General features: G+C 36.6%; 1 protein-coding gene across 1 annotated transcript in view; it reads left to right on the top strand.

Moving 5' to 3' along the window:
- Positions 1-18289: 18289 nt before the first annotated feature.
- MDFIC2 (MyoD family inhibitor domain containing 2) overlaps positions 18290-21702 on the top strand; it is an 81783-nt gene continuing 78370 nt past the window's right edge. The window contains exon 1 of the mRNA XM_014788548.2: positions 18290-18425. Coding sequence (XP_014644034.1) covers positions 18290-18425 — 136 coding nt within the window. The remainder of the gene's footprint in view (positions 18426-21702) is intronic.

The following is a 21702-nucleotide window of genomic DNA, read 5'->3' as shown; positions in this document are numbered from 1 at the left end:
AACCAAAATTAATAGTTGGAGCTCGTCTCCACTAGAACTCCTATTTTACGATAAAAATTGGCACAGACATGAAGTATTCTCAGGATCATTTCCTTCAAAAAGCCACAGGGCAAGAAAATTCTCTAACTTCTCTTTATAAAACGATTTTTAAATAGAACATTTTAAAAAACAATGTGGAAGTAAAAAATTGAACTTGGGTCAAAGATCTCCCTTCGTTTTTCTTGTGAACCCCAAATCCATGAAGACAGAGGTGTTCTTCACTACTACTTATAGTGAAGTTTACATTATTTAGTTTTGGTTTAATTGCTCCATGCTATAGGTGTCTCATATAGAAATAATGATGAAATTGGTAGACTAGTCAATTGTTTCCTGAAGAATTTTCTTTTTAAAAAATGGTGTCCGTTAAGCACAATTTAGGCATTGAATTCTTGTAATCTATAAAATCTAATTTCCCAGATGACCTGTTTTATCCCATTTGGACACTTCATTTAAGCTACGCTCAAATTATATTTACCATATTTCATAAAAGAAAATCGAACCAGATGCTAGATGACAACATCTTAATTGGAAATTATCAGAAGGAGTTAGTTTCTAACTTAAAGGTCTTTTTTTTTCATGTTAAGAAAAAGTGTATGTGTTGTTTTGTTTTAAAAAAAGGCAAACTGGTGCCGTGGAAAGAGCACAGCATTTGAAGTCAGGCAGGCATGGTTGACTTCGCAATGAGACTTAACCTCCCTAAGCCTCAGATTCCTTAGCCAGGGATTGTAATACCTCTTTGTGAAATTATGGGGATGAGATTTCATTATTTCTCTTTCCTTCTCTCTTTACAGCATGATTCAAAACAGTATTGTTCACACCTTGAACAATCTGCACTAGGAATAGCACTGTATATTTTTATAGCATTTTATATAAACTCCTGCATTTGTTCCCTACAACAAGTTGCTGTGCAGTAGCAGTATTGTCCCCATTTTACAGATTAAAGGACTGAGGCTGAGACTTTGGATATTGCTCAAACTTGCAGAGCTTCTCGGTGGCCAATTGAATCTTGAACCCAGGTCTTGTAGTTCCAAATTCTGTTCTTCGCCTTAAACTACTTTATCACAGTGACTTTCCCAACAGTTATCAATCAGTATTTTAAATTTATCAGGCCCCTTTCTCCTTTAAAAAAAAAAAGATGCTTTAAAGTTGTTCAAAAAAGTTTTTCATGAACGACAAAAGTGGTTGCTTCTCACATCACAATGTCTCTTGCCTCCCTCTGGAACTGCAGCTGAAAACTCCCCATTGTTCAAATGTAGGGAGTCATCGTGATGCCTTATCAGGGCTGGAGCAAGCACTCACTGGGATAATCTACATAAAGCACTGAGCGCAGTGTGTAACCTCAATAAGAGTTATCACCATCGTTGCCAGCCTAAGTACTGATATTCATTCTAACTTCTCATCTTCAAACATTCATTCAATTTATCCAGTGCGGTTCAACATTTATTAATAGTGGCATTACTGGAGACAAGGCATGAGTGTGGCAGAGAAAAATTAAAAAAAAAAAAGAAACAGTCCTGCACTCAAAAGTTCATTATGTAATTGTCTTGCTTTTGCCTAAAAGGTGAAGAGGCTCTGATTTGCCTTCCACTATTCCTTGGATGGATCACGAGGGCCTCAGCAACGGTGTCAAAGAGCCGGTTTAAGCGACACGCACAGCTATTATCAACAACTAGGATAAATAGTGTTTGAGAAACACGCTAGCAGACCTGAAAATGCACTTGTCGTGAAATTAATCGAATTCTATTTTACCTTCTATCAAACCATCAGGCAATCTTGTACCACTATTAGTTACCTTGCCTTTAAATTCTAGACTTCTCAAATTTTAGATTTATCAGATTCCTGGGTCCCAAGTTAAAGAATTCAAGATGATATAGGTGGAGCCCAGGAATAAATGCTTAAGAGCAAAACAAGTGATTCTGAAGTAAGACATCCAGGGACTGGACTCGGAAAAGCCCTGTTTGTTTGCTTGTTTTTTTGGTGAGGAAGGTTTGCCTTGAGCTAACATCTGTGACAATCTTCCTCTATTTTGTATGTGGGTCACCGCCAGAGCATGGCTGCCACCGAGTGGTGAAGGTTCGTGCCTGGGAACCAAATCTGGGCCCCCAAAGCAGAGTGCACCGAACTTAACCACTAGGCCATGGGCCTGGCCCCCAAACCCTGCTTTTAGACAATCAGAGAAAGAAAATATGATTTTGAAATATGCACCAGGCAAGATGAGCTGTACTCTGGGACTGTGAACCAAGGGGGTCTAGAGAGGCCAGTGTTGAAGGTAGTCACCATCTATTTGCACAGATGGAGAGAAGGAGATAATGCTGGGAGCATCAGAGGCTGGAATACGCCTGCTTTGGTGCTAGGGATATGGGCAGATTGGCTAGTTATTTGTGTATGGATTAACTCAAAATGAGGGGGAAAGACAGACTGGGTTCTGACTATAGTTAAGTAGTTGGACACAGGTTCTGGGTTGTCACTGCAGGTCTGAGGACCAGGACTAATATATTGAAGCATGATTTGGGCATATAAATCTGTAACTGGTGTGCAGAGCGGGAAGGGGCAGGCAGAGAAAAGGTTACGGCAGGAGAGATGGTGATGGCTAAAACAATCAGACACTGAAGTGAGGAAAACATGACCTGGATAAAAGCCATAACAAGGAGATGAAGAAAATAGGCCCAAATGTGAAAAACTTTATGAAGGAAAAATTGATATAACGTAGAAATTGGGGGGAAAATTACAGGTAGAATAAGATGGCATGTAATACCCCATTAAGCCAGGGAGCATTCTGGGTAAGCATTTCAGTGTCTGCACCTAACACCATTTGATACGGAAGAGAAACATCAAAATGAAGGGATGGAAACCTTTAAATTGTTGTCATTTGCAGTTTAAAGTCACAGCATCACCAGTGTTTGAACTGCCCAGTTGCTTATAGTGTCTCCTGATTTTTCAGGAAAAGCTGGAAATCTGGATTTTTATGTGAATTCTCCTGATTTCTAAAGGTTAAGTAATAACAACAACAACAAGAATAAAGCACCATGCAGGACAATGAAACCAAGTTGTATGAGTCTATTTCAGCCCATAGGCTACCAGTTTGTAAATTCTGTCCTAAGATCTTGTATCCCTAAACAAATCTATCATGATTTCCTGAAAACCAATTTTCCATAAATATTGCTACATCAGCATATAAAAAAATAAATATATATATAAAAATATGTGTGTATGTATAGATATACACATATATGTACATGTATGAGCAAAGTCAAGAAATTGTTTGACTTGAAAAATGTGAAATTATGGGCTGGCCTGGTGGTGTAGTGGTTAAGTTTGTGTGCTACACTTTGGCGGCCTGGGATTCATGGGTTTGGATCCCGGGGGGCCGACCTACACACCGCTCATCAAGCCATGCTGTGGAGGCCTCCCACATGTAAAATAGAGGAAGACTGGCACGGATATTAGCTCAGGGCCAATCTTCCTCAAGCAAAAAGGGAAGGATTGGCAGCAGATGTTAGCTCAGGGCCAATCTTCCTCACCAAAAAAAAAAAACAGTGAAATTAACAACATTGAAATAAAACTGTCCTGTAAAAGACTAGCTACCTATAACTGTTTTAGTGAAGGATTCTCTTTATGGGTGTAACAAATAGAGGGAAGAAGAAAATCATATCGAGTTACAAATGTGGCCTCAAAGTACCAAAGCATAGTTCTATAACCTTCTAACCAGGTGTTGACTCTGTCCAATAACTACTCCCCAATCAGAAAATTCATACTTAGAGAAAAGGTTTGATTATAAAAAAGGGAGGGGAGGGCAATGAACAAGTTTTTCTCCTACTTTTCGTAAATGCCAAAAAGAAAAGAGCATGGAAGAAGATAATTCTATAGTGATTTTGAACTAAGTATAGCTGCTTTTCTACAAGTAGTTACATGGTGACTATAGTCTTTGGTGATTTCAGAATCATTATTTAGATACATTTTAGAAGAAACTCCCCCAAACTTATTTAGTATTGATGTAGAGGAGTTGGGTCATCAGTGACTCGGCATCTTGAATACATTGGTTATCATTTAATCAGAATTAATGAATACTAGAGACTAATTATTCAAGATACTGGAAAATAGCCTAGAGGTACGGAAAGCCATGTCCAAAAACTCTCTTCTCAATATAATATAAAACCTCAAGTCCATAATAAAGGATTCCATCTCATTCCTGATTAATGTCTGTTTGCAAATGTGAAAATCTTACTCACATTTATTGACATTCATAAATTCACTGGACTTTCCTTAATTCTAAGTGAAGACAATTTATTTTATTTGCTCAAAAAATAATTTCAGATCAGAAGCATTAAAACCATTCCAAAATATGTATTTTATTCAATTCAGCGACCATTTGATGAAGCTCCTCTTGAACTCACAGGCAACATGTTAGGCAAAGAAACAAAGATGTCAAACAATGACAGTGCCGCAGTTCCTGCCCTCAAGGAACTCGTGTATTTAAGTGCTTTATTATAATGAGTAAATATTATTTTTATTTTTAATTTTTTGTTTATTGCAGTAACATTGGTTTATAACATTGTATAAATTTCAGGTGTACATCATTATACTTCTATTTCTGCATAGATTACATCATGTTCACCACCCAAATACTAGTTACAACCCATCACCACACACATGTGCTGAATTATCCCTTTCGCCCTCCTCCCTCCCCCCTTCCCCTCTGGTAACCACCAATCCAATCTCTGTCTCTATGTGTTTGTTTATTGTTGTTATTATCTACTACTTAATGAAGGAAATCATACGGTATTTGACCTTCTCCCTCTGACTTATTTCACTTTGCATAATACCCTCAATGTCCACCCATGTTGTCACAAATGGCTGGATTTCATCGTTTCTTATGGCTGAGTAGTATTCCATTGTGTATATATACCACATCTTCTTTATCCATTCATCCCCTGATGGGCACTTAGGTTGTTTCCAAGTCTTGGCTATTGTGAATAATGAGTAAATATTAATCCATGCTAATTCTCTCACTCAGATAATTCTCAGTTTTAAAAGGGCTCCTTTTTCTATCTAGCTTAAAAATTAAGCCACATTCATGCCTATTTTACATTGTTAATTTCCACAAATAGCATATCTTGAGATTCCTTTTACGTGTATACACAGGAAACAGAATGATTAGCTCTTATTTCTGTAGTCTTCATTACTTGTGAAAATGTGCTACTTAATAACCAAAATACAGGTGAGAAAAACGTAAGCCAAATAGAATGTTGTTTTGTTTTTAAACATAGTTGAAAGGAGAAATTAGATGTGCAAATGTGCCCTTGTAAATCATATAAATAAGTAAAGCAAGTACAAGAACGAGATAACTTCACGAGGATACTTGTTTTTGAAGCTTTGGAACAAGAGGATGTGATAGAGATTGGCATGAGGACCTACTTTAGAATCAGTGGTCAAGGAAGTTCTGAGGCAGAGATATTTGAGTTGAGACTTAATGACAAGAAGGAGCCAGCTGTGCAAAGAATCTGGGAAGAGCATCCCAAAAGTGAAAAGAGCCTATGCAAAGATACTATGGCTCAAAATGGCTTGATAGGAAGGAAGGGAGGAAGGAGGGAAGGAAGGAAGGAAAAGGGGACGGGGAAGAAAGAAGAAAGAAAATGAGGGACAGAGGGAAAGGAAGGTGTTTAAGTTAGAAATAATGTAGGACTTTTCTGGCCACAGTCAAGAATTTGGATATTTTTCCCAATTAGAATTAGAAGCCCGTGGAGATTCTAAGCAGAGGAGTATAAGCAATCACTTACATTTTATAAGGTGAAGAGTGTATACAGAAATAAAATAGAAGACATTGCAGTTGACAAAGCAAAAGATGATAACCAGGACAGGAAAAAATTGTGAAGGTGAAAGGAGGCACAGGATTTAGGATCTGTTTTGGAGGTAGAGCCAACTGAACTGTCTGGTACGTTGGTGTGGGGCACTAGAAAGAAATGAGTTAAGGCTGACTCCTGGCTTGAGACACTGCATGATGGTAATGCTGAACGGAAAAGAATGAAAGAAAAAACTGGCTGGAGATGGACAACCAAAAAATCTAGGTGGATCAGGTTAAGGGAGAGATGCCTATGAGGCATCCCTATGAAGACTACCAATTGGGCAATAGGGTATATGAGATCAGTTGTATACTTTGAGTAGTGTTGACAGAGAAAGTCTGCTAGAGATTTTGCTTAGACTGGAAGATTGAGAAGGCATCTGTGGATGGAGAGAGTAAAGGAAATGAAATAAAATTTCAGGTAGAAGGAATGGGGCAGAAAACAATATGTTATGCTCCAAGAAATGGATGAAAATAAGAGAGGCTGGAGCATCTTGACCCAAAGGAAGGTTGGTATTCAATGAGTCTGGGGAGTTTGCCCAGAAACACAGCCTAGAACCTTTCATAGCCAGCATTTTGAATTCTAATAAACTCTTTACCCCGGAAATATCTACTAAAGATATATTTTATATTGTAGTAAAATATATCCCACTACATTTTATACTCAAAAGAATGTGAGGTAAAACACTACCAAAGAATAACACACTACTTTCAAAATTTAACTTTAATAGTTTGTACTAGTTATGGTTCTCCAGAGAAACAGAACCAATAAGATGGATGGATAGATAGATAGATAGATAGACAGATAGATAGATAGATAGATTTACTACGAGGGACTGGCTGACATGATTATGGAGGCTAAAAAGGCCCACAATTTGCTATCTATAAGCCGGAAGCTTAGGAAAGCCAGTGGTGTAGTTCCAGTCTAAGCCCCAAGTTCTGAGAGCCAATGGTGTAAATTTTGGCCCAGGTAAGAAGTTCTGAGCACCAGGAGTGATGATGTCCGAGGGCAGGAGAAGATGCATGGCCTAGCTCAAGAGGAGAGAGCAAATTTGACCTTCATCCGCCTTTGTGTTATAAGGCACCTAAGAGATTGGATGATGCCCATGCACATTGGTGAAAGTGATTTTCTTTAATCAGACTACTACTTCAAATGCTAATCTATTCCCAAAACACTCTCATGGACACGCCCAGAAATAATGTTTTACCAGCTACCAGGGATCCTTTAGCTTAGCCAAGTTGACACACAAAATTAATCATCACATAGTTCTTGAGAGGAAAGCAATAGACACTGACTCTAGCTAAATTAATGAAAAGAGTTTATTGGAAGCCTTGGAGGTATTTCACAGGCTAGAAGGAAAATCCAGGTCCAGAAGGGGCAGGAACTAATCTAGCTCTGGCAATTCAGATAGTAAGACTTAACAGTATATTCAAGTCACCATTCCCAGAACAAATTAGCTCCACATACTTTTTGTGTTCTCTCATGCCTCTGTACTCAAGACTCCAAATCCCAAGGAAGAAAGTTCAATAGCTTTGGCCATGAGTCTGCCTCCTGGCTAGGCAGGGCAGGGAACCTTGATTGACAGCACCGCAAGGCTACACATAAAGAGGGAGAGATGCTTCTTCAGAGGGAATTCAGGGTTCTAACACCAGAATAAAAGAAGAGCAAATGCTGTGCGGCCCCCAAATAACGCCTACTCTAAGTGTCAGTACCCATGACCCAAATTCCAGTGCTTTTCTCCACAAGGGATAATATTTTCTTAAGAACCTGACATGTGCTGTTGATGGAGCACTGAACATTTCAGGAAGGAAAGTACTTATTTTAAATATATTGGCCTTCTCCTGAAGTTCAAATGTCAGATTTTGATTCTCTGATAACCTTATTTTATGTTTAGAAAGTTCAGTAAAAGATGAGATCTTCTGTGTTCTCATAGGTCAACAAATTAAATTCCAGTGGCATATTCTACAGCTGACGGTTGAAATTTCTTTCCAACTAAGCCTGTAAAGTAGTAAGTTCATTTCTTATAAAATGATGATGTTGATCCCAATGGAATGGAAGACCTAGAAGATGCCATGTCAGCCTTGAGACTATGACCAGATGAATTAATCAGTGCAAAGTCCCTATAAGTTGTTAAACAGCAGATTTAAAGACTCTCTTTCAATGATGATAGGGCAGTACATCAAATCCGGAATGATCTTAGCTCACCATTATTAATTGCAATTTTATGAACTAGGAGTGAAGCAATCTGTAGAGACTGAGAACCAATCTCTCCTGTCTCAACAGAAAGATGAAAATTGTAGATAAATAGAAACTTCAAGAGATTTGCTCCTTTCAACTGAGATGTCCAGTAGACTCATTCATTTTCCTATATGTCACAACAGTTGTTGATGTGGTACACTTAATCAACATTAGTATAAACAGCAATCTTGTAGTGAGAGAAGAAAGTCCCTTATGTTCTATGCCTCAGGAATAAGGACATTCCATTTCTTGTAAATTCTACAAAGAGATACTTTATTTTTATATGATTATGGCCCATTTCTTTCAGCTTAGGAACAGCATTTAGAGGGAATATACTCTCTAATAAAATGCATCTACACTAGGTGTTCACCAGACCATTAGTAAAAAAAGGAATGTGAACAGAGAAAATGAAGACATCACTCTACAGGCATAAATCATTTCATCCATTTTAGCCATTATTTAAGCCTGTCGAAAAGTAAATGTGCAGCAAAGACAAAAAGCAAGGGCAATGACAATCCTTTTGCCAGTGTATAACTTCAAGAAAAAATGGAGAGGACAACTCATAGAGGCGTAGTATTAAATAAGACATCAGGCAATTCTTCCTCTCAAGCTGAATTTCCGCACCAATATGGATTTGAAAAGAAATAGCTACCTTGCAGAAGGTAAGGAAGGTGTTTCATGATGTCTAATCTCAAACAACAGACAATAGCAGAGGAAAATCTACATTTCAGCTCTTCTTTCACTTACCAAATTTATTTTCTTTTTTTTTTTTTTTTTGTGAGGAAGATCAGTCCTGAGCTAACATCCATGCTAATCCTCCTCTTTTTGCTGAGGAAGACCGGCTCTGAGCTAACATCTATTGCCAATCCTCCTCCTTTTTCCTCCCCAAAGCCCCAGTAGATAGTTGTATGTCATAGCTGCACATCCTTCTAGTTGCTGTATGTGGGACGCGGCCTCAGTACGGCCGGAGAAGCAGTGCGTCTGTGCGCGCCCAGGATCCGAACCCAGGCCGCCAGTAGCGGAGTGCACGCACTTAACTGCTAAGCCACAGGGCCGGCCCTATTTTCTTTTTTATATTTAGAATAATCAGCATTATAGATAAGAAATAATATTTCTTGTAGAATTACCAAAAAACATATGTTAAGACTAAAACATCTTGAATGCAAACTTCATAAAAATATAAAAGTCTATGTAAATAAACTCATATATATACAAATAAACTCATACATTTATATATACAAACTCTTCTGGAGAATGAAAAATATATCAAAAGTTATTTTCAGACCACAATTAACAAAAAAATAGATTCCACTCTAAACATATGTCTTAAAACTAATTTCTTAGACCAATATGGGAAAATTCAGATTGCTAAGACAAACCATTCATACTATAAAAGAAGCATTTGTTTTACAAAATAATATAAATTAAGTAAACCAAATCAAGAAATGTTTTAATTTCCTGCAAAGTACAGACTTACACAAATAATAAACCGTGACTCTGTGCTCAAGGAACTTATAATTCAGGTGAGGAAATAAAATATCAACAATACATCCTGTTTCCCATACGATTCAGACAAAAGCAAACTCTTCAGCTATGTTTGAAATACAGTAGAATGTGCACAACCAATTTGGATGCAATTTGTCAGTATTAAATCTCTCACACACCAAACCATATGAGTACACCAGACTCCTTAGATAGATGCAGATTTCTCTTGAGATTAAAAGAGAGCTTGTTGGTTTGTTTTTAATAGATTCAGCAGATTGGGGCTAAAACAACTATACTAAAGACTCACTTGAAAACAGCAGGATTCATTTAAGAATATTAACTTAGATTTTTTACATATGTTTCTTAAAAAAATATTTTTATGTAAATATTCTTTATTACCTAGTCATTTTTCTTAAAAAAAAAAAAAGGAAAACAATATCTTCATTTTAAAATGAGGAAAAATTATAACACAAAGAGATAGAGATACTTAATAGATAGTAAGGGAGGTCAATTTTCCAAGGAAAATTCCTAAGTGAGTCATTTATTTAGTGAAGAGGGAACATTGCAGTAAGCAATTTTTTGTTTTTAATAACAACACAACTTGGAAACATAGTATATTTATAGGGCATGAATACATTGTCCAAAATCAGCATACTACTAACCCTCTAAATTCTGTAGGCCAACGCATTAATTAGGAAGCAACATTCAGGCCTCTGATTTCTAGGTCAAATTACCAAGTACGAGTTCTGTAACACAACTTATTCTCTAATAGAAGAATTTACTTTTTTGCTTCAATTTTACTTAAGGAAATCAGTCTCATCTTGGACTCCCCTGGATACAACTAGCAGAAATAACTTGTTCTCATCATTTTAGAGACCAAATTAATAATGCTAATTAGGAATCAAATTTAATTTTCAAAAATACTATATAGGGAAAAGTTACATGGTTAAAGTATATAATACATATATATACTATATATATAACACATATATTATATATATAACTATCTTACTGGAACAAAATATTTTATTCCATCTTTTTCTCTGGCCTTCCAACAATGCATTTATTGACTATCTTCTATTTGCAAGACAACACAGTAGTTTTGTCTTACAAATCAAACACAAATAACACTCCAGGTATCTACAATTAGTGTGTGCGTCATGTTGCAGGGAGTGGTAGTAGTTAAGGAAAGTTCATCGAAAGTCAAAAGATTTAAATAAAGGAAAAATGTTAAGTATTAAATTGTGAATTGCTCAAGGGCAAGGGTGTATGTGGCTGTTTACTCTGTATTTGAGCATCCAGATAGCCCCTGGAGCAGAGTAGATGCTCAAAAACGATATAAATAAATGAATGAATAAATAAATTTCAAGGATGGTATGAGATCCAGGGGTAGGAAAGAGCACACCTAGAAGTCAGAAAAATTGGAAATTTAGCTGGGCTATAAATCATGAGTAGAGTCTCAATAGGCAGTAGCATTACAAACTGGTGGAATATGATGGTCTAAAGTGGACATGGAAAAGTCTGTCTGGGATGTTTAGAGAACAGCAGTTATGTTTGGCTGGAAAAAGGATATGTATGGGAGAATAGGAAATAAATCTTGGCTATATTATGAAGGGCTTTTAATACCAGGCTGAAGAACATAAAACGAATGTTCTAGAACAAAGAGAAGCCATCAAATATATCTGGGGTTAGGGTCAGAAAGGCAGGTAGGACCTAAAGATAACAGAATCAACTCTGTGCTTTAGAAAACGTTTTTCATTTGAGGATCTTTATGAAGATGGATGGGAAGGGTAGAAATAGAGTAACTAGTTGGAAGGTTGTTGCATCCACAGATGAGGAAGAATGATTTCTGGAGTGGGATACTGGTCGCCAGGGCACTGGAAACCACGGGGCTAGCATCCAAGAGTGCTGACCCCAAGGCCTTGGCCGTGGACTAGATGTTAAGGGGTGAGAGAGAGAAGGAATTTATAGAAACGCTCTGGAGTGAAACTGAAATTTCGTGTGTGTGTGTGTGTGTGGCTTTATGTAAGTATTCTATGTTTATTTTTAAAAAATTGGAAGATGTAAATGGCAAAAAATTATTCCAAATTTCAACACCCATAGATAGCCACTGTACATCTTTTCTTATACGTTTTACATCCATGTATCAATGTGTATGTATAGACATACACATGAATTAGTAATTTTAATAAAATCTGATGATGCAATATATTTAATACTGTGTTTTCCTTACTCATAAATGAATATGAATACCTTTCCAGGTTAATAAATATAGATGTACAGCATCATTTCCATGGTATACACATGGTATTCCACTATTGAAGTAATAAAATATATGTAACCAATTCTCCATTTTGGGATATTCAGGTTGTTTCAAAGTTTTTTATTTTAAATCTCAAAGGAATACACTACAACATCTATTGGAATTTCCTTATAAGCAGACTAACTAAAAGTACCTTGTGGAATCCTCACATCTTACCTGTGGCTTTCAGGTGACAGTTCACAATGTATTGCACATCAGTGCTTCCGTTCAGTTTCATAAAAGCCACGTGCAGATGGCCTTATCATTCTTTTTTTTTATAGTTGAAGAAAGTCAAGGTCAGAGAAGTTGAAATAATCTGGTCCCAAGTCACACAGGTAATAGACAACAGGACCAGGTCTCAGGCCAGCTATTCTGCTCCTAAATCCAGTGGTTTTCCATCATAGACTCTGCCTTGAAATGTACTTGAAGGTGGATAACCAATAAACCCTCATCTGCACTCTTTTTGACAACTAAAATTAAAACAGACTGGAGAAGTTTAGGGAAGTCACGCAGACGAGGCGTCTTTAAACCTATTATTCATTTAGTTGGATTCTCTAAACACCTATTTTCAGCAGTCATGCTGATTTGAATGGGAAAGAAGACTTAGTTATGACATCAGGCGAAGATTCAGAAGCCGACTTATCTACAGATTGTAGTGATTAAATAGTTCAGAATGAATTACAACTTTGTAATATTACTGCATTCATATTTAAGAGATAAAAGTTGGAGTTCAGCTCCCACAGTATCCAGTCATTTAAGACACAGGCAAGTTGTAAGGATTAATCATTTTAATATCTTCCCACTGAAGTTGGCTAACTAAACAAAAAACATGGCTGATGGAAGAGGAAAGTGGAAATCTTATTTTGTTTGCTGATCTTTGTGAAACAAGCACTTGAAAATAAAACATATCACATCAATGTGTGGGGGAAAAATAACTCCAGTGGCAGAATCAACTCTGATCAGATTAAGAAACAGCAATATATTTTTGCATGGCTAATAAACAGATCAAAAACCTGCAAACCTCAGGATATTTGGATGCCAAATCTAACTTTAATTTTCAAATATTTTTATCTGGTCATATCATCTCTCCAGTAAGAAAATTATATTACACACAGCCCCACTTTCTCATATTTAGCAGGTAGCATGCCACCGTCAACCTTAGACGTGATCTTGATTTTCCTTGTTACATTTAGAATTTTTAAAAATTTGTCCTCTTAAATCTTTAAATAGTAGGATTTAGCAAAGAATAAAAGACACTACTCTGTAAAAGCTTGAAGCCAGAAATAAACATAACATATTTCAGAGAGCCCTTGTGAATACTGCATCCATTGTATTTTTCAATCATGAATTAAATTCAATTATACTCTGGTAATCAGAAGCCTGTGAGTTTACAATAATGATATTTTTTAGTTAAAATTATAAACTTTTTTTTTTAGGTAATCAAACGATATTTCACAAATTACCTGATTTCTTACTATCTACCCCACAAAAGAAAAACTACAGCAATAACAAAATGCTTTAGGAAGGATTTTAATTCCTCATCTTACAGAAGAGAGGAAACTAAGTCAAATATTTTCCAGCCTCCAAGAAGAAATTTAATGCAACTCAAAGAATTCTGATTACACAAACACACTTAATGCTCCACAAGGCATCCAGACATATGCAATAATAAGCATTCGTATTTCTGTCTAACCAACTGAAACTATACAGATTATATGAATTTGACATTAGTAATAAGAGAAACTAAAAGCACAACTTGGGGGTTAAACAGAAGTATAGTCTAATTACAGCCCTCTAGTGGCTCAAATATCCAAACTGTTAATTTCCACCAAGGCATCCAGTCTTTTTGTGGTCTGTGGCAATCATCTTACAACCTCTATCTCAACTTTCCCTAGCATATTTAAGTAAACAGGTAGGCGTTTTGGTTCTTTCACTTTGTTTTTGTAAGGATTCATTTTACAGTAACTAATTACCCAGAGCCAGGCAAAATAATTTGTACAATTATTAAAATTGTCCAATATTAAATTCAACAAGCAGAGAATTGTGCTTAAATGTTAATTTAGTGTGTTCTCTTTTTTAAATTAAGCAGGGTTCAGAGAGAAATAGGTTTGTATCATTTCAGAAGAACCCTTTGATAAGGAATAACATATACCCTAATTAGTCAATCAACACACATTGGTAAAGCCATGACACACTGGGAGGTATTGGACCAGAGCCTGGCAATAGGCTAGAACAGAGAGGCAGATCACAAAGTACCCAAGAGCCATGTGAAAGAAGTTACTCTAAGGGCAGTGGGAAAATATTAACTGCATTAAGCACAGAGAGGTCATTATTAGATTTGCCTTTTAAAAAGACCACTCTGGTAGTAGTGTGGATTGGAGAGGAGAAAAAGTGGATTGGTGCAAAGCAGGTAGGAGGGCTTGCAGTAGCCAAAGTAGGAATTAAAAGAATGACAATGTGAAGGAGAAGAGAAATTTTGAAAATTCATTGAAAATTAGAATTGTCAGGGGGCCGGCCCGGTGGCTTAGCGGTGAAGCACGCGCGCTCCGCTACTGGTGGCCCAGGTTCGGATCCCAGACGAGCACTGATGCACTGCTTGTCCGGCCATGCTGAGGCCACGTCCCACATACAGCAACTAGCAGGATGTGCAACTATGACATACAACTATCTACTGGGGCTTTGGGGAGAAAAAGGGAAAAAAAAAAGGAGGATTGGCAATAGATGTTAGCTCAGAGCCAGTCTTCCTCAGCAAAAAGAGGAGGATTGGCAAGGATGTTAGCTCAGAGCTGATCTTCCTCACAAAAAAAAAAAAAAAGAATTGTCAGGACTTCCTGGTAAATTGGTTAAGGGGATGAAGGAGATAATGACATCAAGGACAGCATCCAAGTTACTGAGTAAATGACCAAGCTCTTTGCTCAACTGGAAACACAGGAACTATGGTGTATACTCCACCTGGTGTGACTTAAATAACTAAATGATTTTTTTAAGTTACCTTATTTGGAAAAGTATGTTACCCAATGTCAAGATGTTAGAAGTGATAGGTTCTAGAAATTGGGGCTGAGTGTTTCTTTGACTTTGGTTAACTAAAATGAGTTCCATCATATTCTCTGGTAGGCTCTGGATGCAATAGTTAATATGAAGAAAGTATCATGCTTAGAGTTTATTTCAGTCTCCTAGTTAGGAAGAATAAGCTCAAGATTTGGAGAGGCAAATGAAGCATAGGGTTTAAATTAAGTTTCACAGCATCTCAGGTTTTAAATTACAACTTATTTGGGGGCTTATAGGAAAAGGAAATCTAAGGTTAGTGACAGGTGTAAACAACTCATTCATTTCATCTTTGCCTTATTACTAAGTGAAGAAAATGTCTTGACAAACAAGGCTTTTGTCCTTGCCCCATCAGTAAAAATGCCGCTGCTTTTAATGAATTACAAGATGTAAAACACATTTAGAATTCTGTTGATGTCTTCAAGAAGTTGACACATTAGATGCAATCTTAAATCGTGTACAAAGAGGTTGTGATGTTTGCAAGCCAGAGCTGTTTCTATTTTTACACATAGTTTAGCTTTGTTGTTCCCATGAAGATGAAGGAATATAATGAGCAAGTGTGGGAAGCAAGGAGAAAAGAAAGTAGGGAGCATGTGTTTTTATTAAACTATATTCAGTTTCATAAAATAAGGCCTTATATCAACAACAAAATGCAACATCTCTGCCTGAGATATTGCTCATGACTCAAAAGATATCATGGATCAAAAGATACAGCACTTTAAAATAGTTCCATTGTAGTCTTTATACCCTTGAGAGTGATGCAGTAAAGAGCCGAGTCTTTGGAAACACAATGACCTGTATTTAAAATCTGGATCTACTACTAATTAAACGTAGATCTTAGTCAAATCACTTAACATCATTGAGTTTCGATTTACAAAACTATAATTCAAAAATAATAAAGGCTGCTGCAGCAGACTCAGTCGGTTGCCAACCCATCATCCATTCTCCCCTTCTTCTTAAAGACCCTAGATTTTGTTCAGAAACCCACCTATCTCAATGCAACCACACATTTCCAGGGAGGCAGGCTCCATCAGCAGTTCCGGGAGTGGGATGAATTTTGATTGGTCTAACCCAACGATGGTGGTCCCACTGCCCTAGCCAGTGATGGTTTTAGACAAAAGTTTGTGAAATAATTCAGGACAATGAGATATGAAGGGTTGTCTGCCGAGAGCTTCTGGTAAAGGTTTTTGTTTTGCTTATTTTATTTTGTTTGGGGGAAGGTAGATTGCTTGGTCACATTATTTTGCTTTGTGGTTTGTTTTTGGTTTTTGTTTTATTGTTTTGTTTTGGCTTCTAAGAGTTCACAAGAAAAGATTCTTTCCTCTTTTGGATGCTATAAAGTCTTTATGTGAGGCCTGAAAGTGGGGAAGCCTCTTATCACAAAGGGAAGCCAGACTGATGATAAAGCCAGACGTGTAAACTAGAATGACACAGGGAAAAATGGGAAAAAAACTGAGTTCTTACAAATGTTATTGAGCCATTGATTTGTTCAACCCTTGAGCTACCCTACCTCTGAAACTAAATGAGTAATAAATCACCTTATTTTTTTAAGCCAGTTTGAGTTGGAATTTTGTTATTTGTAGCTGAAAGCTACTTTGTAGAATGAGCAATACTGAATTAACAGTACTGAGCACCCAATAATAATGACTGTTATTATTATTTTACCTTTTTTCTCACTTTTTAGGTCCCTTTCTCTCTTTTTCTGAACCATTCGAAACCATCAGGGAATGTGTGGTTTCTTATTCCTTTCTATATTCCCCTACACACCTACAGCAGTGTCTGTCAACACTAAGTGCTTACAAATATTGTCCAATTCAAATAGAATTGAATCTAAGCATCCTCACATGTTGTACTATAAGGTCTATTAACGAGCAAGAATGGACAGATTTCATTAGCAAAAAGAGAGACTGTTTTCTAAAGAATAGTATGAGAAAAAAATCAATATAACCTTCATTTTAAAGAATGATATATTGTTCATTCTAAAAAATATATATACACTTCTATGAACCAAGTTTTAAATGCCAGGGCGATATTATTTTGAACAACTGACATTTCTAAAGCACTGAGCAAAAGAAACTAAGATGAGAAAACCTAAAACATGACAATGTCTTTGTAAAACCAGGCTGTGTCTGTAATAAAAATTGATAAATATTAAAAATTCATTCAACTGTTGCCCAAAGTAGCATCTTTGATCTTACATTCACACTCCTGAGTGATAGCTTGGGCTTTTTATGTTGGATACTCCTTCTTTCATTAGATAACTTCACTCTTTCTCTAGCTCCAGAAGTCTCTTTAAGCCTCAATGTGTAACACCAAAATAAATAAAGCGATGAGCTAGAAAGTAGTACAGTTAATTTTACCAATTAGCAAATATAACCATGCTCGTGAGAAGGTCTTTTTTCTTTCTTTTCAGTAAGGTTCAGATGCTCATTCATCTTTTTTTATTCTTAAGACTGTGTGGTGCATATTCATGTCATTAAAAAAGTCCTGTTACTTGTAGTGAAGTCAAGTGTTGTGCTGAAAAGAGAAAATGGGGAAAAAAAGGAGCAGGTCTACAAAAAAAAGTCTTATTTGGGGACAAAAACCAAGCTAACACCATTTTACATCACTGTAACACCCAGCTAAAACAGAAGTGTTTTGTTTTCACTAACTTCTGACGAAAATTGAGAATTCCCTTTGATCATAAACATAGGCAATATCACAATAGCAGTACTGGCAACAACTGTGACTTTGTGAACAGCAGAAATCACGAATATTTTCATATCACATTACAATTGTTACTGATATCTCAAAATATTGTTTATTCTCATCCCATCATTGGTTATTCAATTTCTAGGTCTTATTTATTGATAAAGATGCACATATATTACTATATCAAAAATCTTCAAATATTTTGATAACCGTATGTGATTGGTTTCCTTATAATCTTATGCATTTTATTTTATGCATTTAAAGCATTATTCTCAGAAGGGATCTGGAGGCTTCACCAGGCTTCCATGGTACCAAAAAATGTTAAGGAGTCCTGAACTAAAAGAACGCAAATGGACAGAACACTTCGAGGAATCTGAAAAGCGAGGGGCAGAGGCAGGTTTGGCTACTCCTCCCATCATATAATTTGTCGTTAGAGTGTCGAGGGGATTCCAACTCCTAGCGACCCTGTGTACAGCAGAGTGGAACCCTGCCCAGTCTTTTTGCGCCATCCTTTCACCTTCTGGCGCTGTATCAGACAATGCTCCGCTGTATTCATAGGGTTTTTCTGGCCAATTTTTTCAGAAGTGGGTGGCCAGGTCCTTCTTCCTAGTCCGTCTTAGCCTGGAAGCTCCACTGAAACCTGTCCAGCATGGGTGATCCTGCTGTTATTGGAACTACCAGTGGCATAGCTTTCAGCATCACAGCAACACACAGACGCCACAATATGACAATCCGCAGATGGGTGGTGTGGTTCCCTGACCGGAACATGAACCCAGGCAGCAGCGGTGAGAGTGCTGAATCTTAACCACTAGACCACCAGGGCTGGCTTCATCATACAATACGCTACTTATTTCCTGTCAAACAACAAAAATCAAAGCCCTGTGATTGCACTACTAACAAACAGCCTTTACTTCTTTCAAAAAGATAAACCCTTGAACTTTTAGTAATCAGTTGTACATTTGTTTCTCTTGTTAGATAATTTTGAATCATAAATATTCAAAGCTTACTTTGGAAAAGTTTATCATATAGGATTTATATCCACAGGAGTAATTCTACCTTCAAAGAAAAAATTTGAACAAAACTGCTATTTTTTAGTTAAAATTCCATTGTGTAACTATGAAAAGGAAAGGAATTCTTTCCTTTACCTGCAAATTTTAGATAGATAAATAGATAGGCAGATAGACAGAGAGAGACAACACATACATCTATACATAGAGATATATATGTAATATATATATATATATATCATCAAATATATAGTTTTAAACATTTGTACACCGTTCAAGAGAACTTTTCATAGGCTATCATACTGGAAATGAATTTTAGTTTTTGTCAAATTATTAGATGGTTTAAAAGGGCTATTGCTCAAACAGAGGAAAATTCATCCTAATACAAAATACTCCCATGTAAAAAATACATAACAGCGACAAAATATTGCTACATAAAGAAAATCTCAAGTTTATGAACTTCTTTTCTCAATGTCCCTCAAACTAAAGGAGCCAGACACAAATAGCTTGAATTCCATCTTTGCAGCTGCTTCCAGATTCACCCTTACTATTGTTAATCATGATTAACCGTTAAGTAACGGCGATTGGGTTTACTCCGTGTCAGGCACAGTGGTTGAAGTTGTAGCTATCAAGGGGAACAACACAGGCATAGTAACAACACTGAGAGACCCCAGTCTAGTAAGGCAGATACTACATATAGCAAATAATCCAGTAAATACAACTGTTATCAGTATTATGAAAGAAAATTCTAGGGTGTGTTATCTCGCTTAATTCTTACAGCAACTTTATGAGATATGTATTATTATCTTCATTTCATAAAAAGAAGCTGGAATTCAGAGACATGGAGTAACTTGCCCCATGTCATAAGGGGGCCACCAGAGCTACCAGCATAATAGGAGAGGTGGAAATACACAAAATTAATCATAAAATAACAGCTTTATATTGTATTAACGTTTACCTTCTTGAGGGAAGAGATCGTTTATTTATTTATCTTTGAAACCATCGGGTCTTATATGTGATGGGTAAAACTTAACAAATGAATGACTCTTAATAAAAATAAAACACTGGACAAAATTTAAGGAAGAGGTGAAAGATGGGAGAACAAAAGATATTACACTCCTGCATTCTGCCAGGAAGCCAAAGACAAGATCTGCAGGCTGTGCATCTTGGAAGAAGGTTAGGTTCATCCTAGGTAAAAAAGAAAAAGTGCCATTCTGGTGAGGGATGTTTATAAAGGAGGAGGCTATGCATGTGTGGGTGCAGGGGGTATATCGGAAATCACTGCACCTCCCTCTCAATTTTGTTGTAAACCTAAAACTGCTCTAAAAAATCGTCTTTGAAATTTTTTTAAACAATAAATAAATAAAAAGGCAAGGGAAATGTTATATTTTATTCAATATTTGATGAGCATCTACTGTATGAGTAACAAATACATTGCATCTTGAACTGCTTGGTTCTCGTCTGTTGTCAGCAACTCCTAGGAATGCTGTGTCGAAGAGGACTCTGGTGGGATGAGGGGAGCAACTTTCATGAGTACTGGAGGGGATAATGACAGCACACTTGCCAAAGATTTGCCATTCTTGCCCACTGATGTTCCCAGCACTATGCTAAGGGTATTATATTGTCCCTTCTCGGGAGAATCTTCAAGTGTAGTGGGAGATAAGGTCAAAGAAACAGAAAATGTACAATATGCTGTGACAAGTACAGGAGCAGAACTATGTTCAAGTTTCTGGGTCAGTCCAGCAAAGGGATATAGGAGTTCTGCTTGGAGAAATTAGTAACTTGATTTATTATAATAACAACAATAACAGTGTACATATACTGCATGCTTACAATGTGCCCAGCACTGTTCTAAGCACTTACATGTTTTACTTTACTGAATTCTCTCAAAAATCATATGAGATGGCTGCTATTATTATCCCCATCTTACAGATGAGAAAATTGAGCTCTAGATAATGTAAGTTAACTTGCCCAAGATCAATACGTGGTAGGTGGGGAAGCTGGGTGTAAACCCCAGATGGTCCAGGGCCCTAGACGTTAACCAGTAAAATATGTGAAAAATACTTTTTTTGCACTGGTGTATTTCCTACAGAGATAAGAAAAATTACTTCAAGAATATTCTTTTCCTAGGAGGATCGGCATGGATGTTAGCTCAGGGCTGATCTTCCTCACAAAAAAAAAAAAAAAAAAGAATATTCTTTTCCTTAGTAAGAAACAAGTAATTTGGAACAATAGTGATTTAAGTTTAATCCACATAACATTGTCAATGAAACTTCAAAAACATGGGTCAGCCATAGCAATTCCATATGCTCTTGATGTTTGTTATTCTTCAAAGACAGAGTTGTTCTTTTTTGTTTTGTTCCTGCTTTTGTTTTCAGAAGAGTTAACAGAGTTTCACAGGAAATAGATGAAGAGTCTGATACAAATTTTGCTAGTTTACCATTTGGAATTGGGCTAACCTCACTCTATAAAATCGTAGGGCAGGATTACAAAAATAAATCATAGGGATTAACAAGTACAAATATCCTGGCCTTGTCACTTTTCCTGCTAGTTAACATTCATTAAGTCTCTCTAATGAGATAAAAACTATAAATGAAGCGCAACATGACCTTGCTTTCGTGGAACTTTAACTAGAGCGAGTTAACAGTTTTACGAGTTGCACTCATGAAAACCAGTCTAATTGGGCTTTAAAACCAAGCTCAGTTCAGGATTTTAAAAAGTCATTAGCCAGTATCTCTGTCACCCAAAGGCATGGAAAGCCTTTTGGTACGAGGGTGGGATGGTGGGAAGACTGGCCATCAGGGATCAGAAGCAGAGTTAACAATCTTGTAAGATTATTAACAGTACATATATTAAGTACTTAATTTTTGACATTTTACACATTCTTTTAAAAATATATTATTTACTTACCACCCAGATTTAACAGCTGTTAACATTTGGCCATATTTGCCTCAGATCCTTTCTCTTTTTCTTTTTTTTTTTTTTTAAAAATAAGCATCACATACTCTTTATTCTCTCTTACTCTGCATAAAATTAGGATTCTAACTTGAAACCC

The sequence above is a fragment of the Ceratotherium simum genome, chromosome 5 (genome assembly GCF_057802395.1).
Source record: "Ceratotherium simum simum isolate JZ-2026a chromosome 5, ASM5780239v1, whole genome shotgun sequence".
Classification (NCBI taxonomy): Eukaryota; Metazoa; Chordata; class Mammalia; order Perissodactyla; family Rhinocerotidae; genus Ceratotherium; species Ceratotherium simum.
This window is presented reverse-complemented; position numbering and strand designations above follow the sequence as displayed.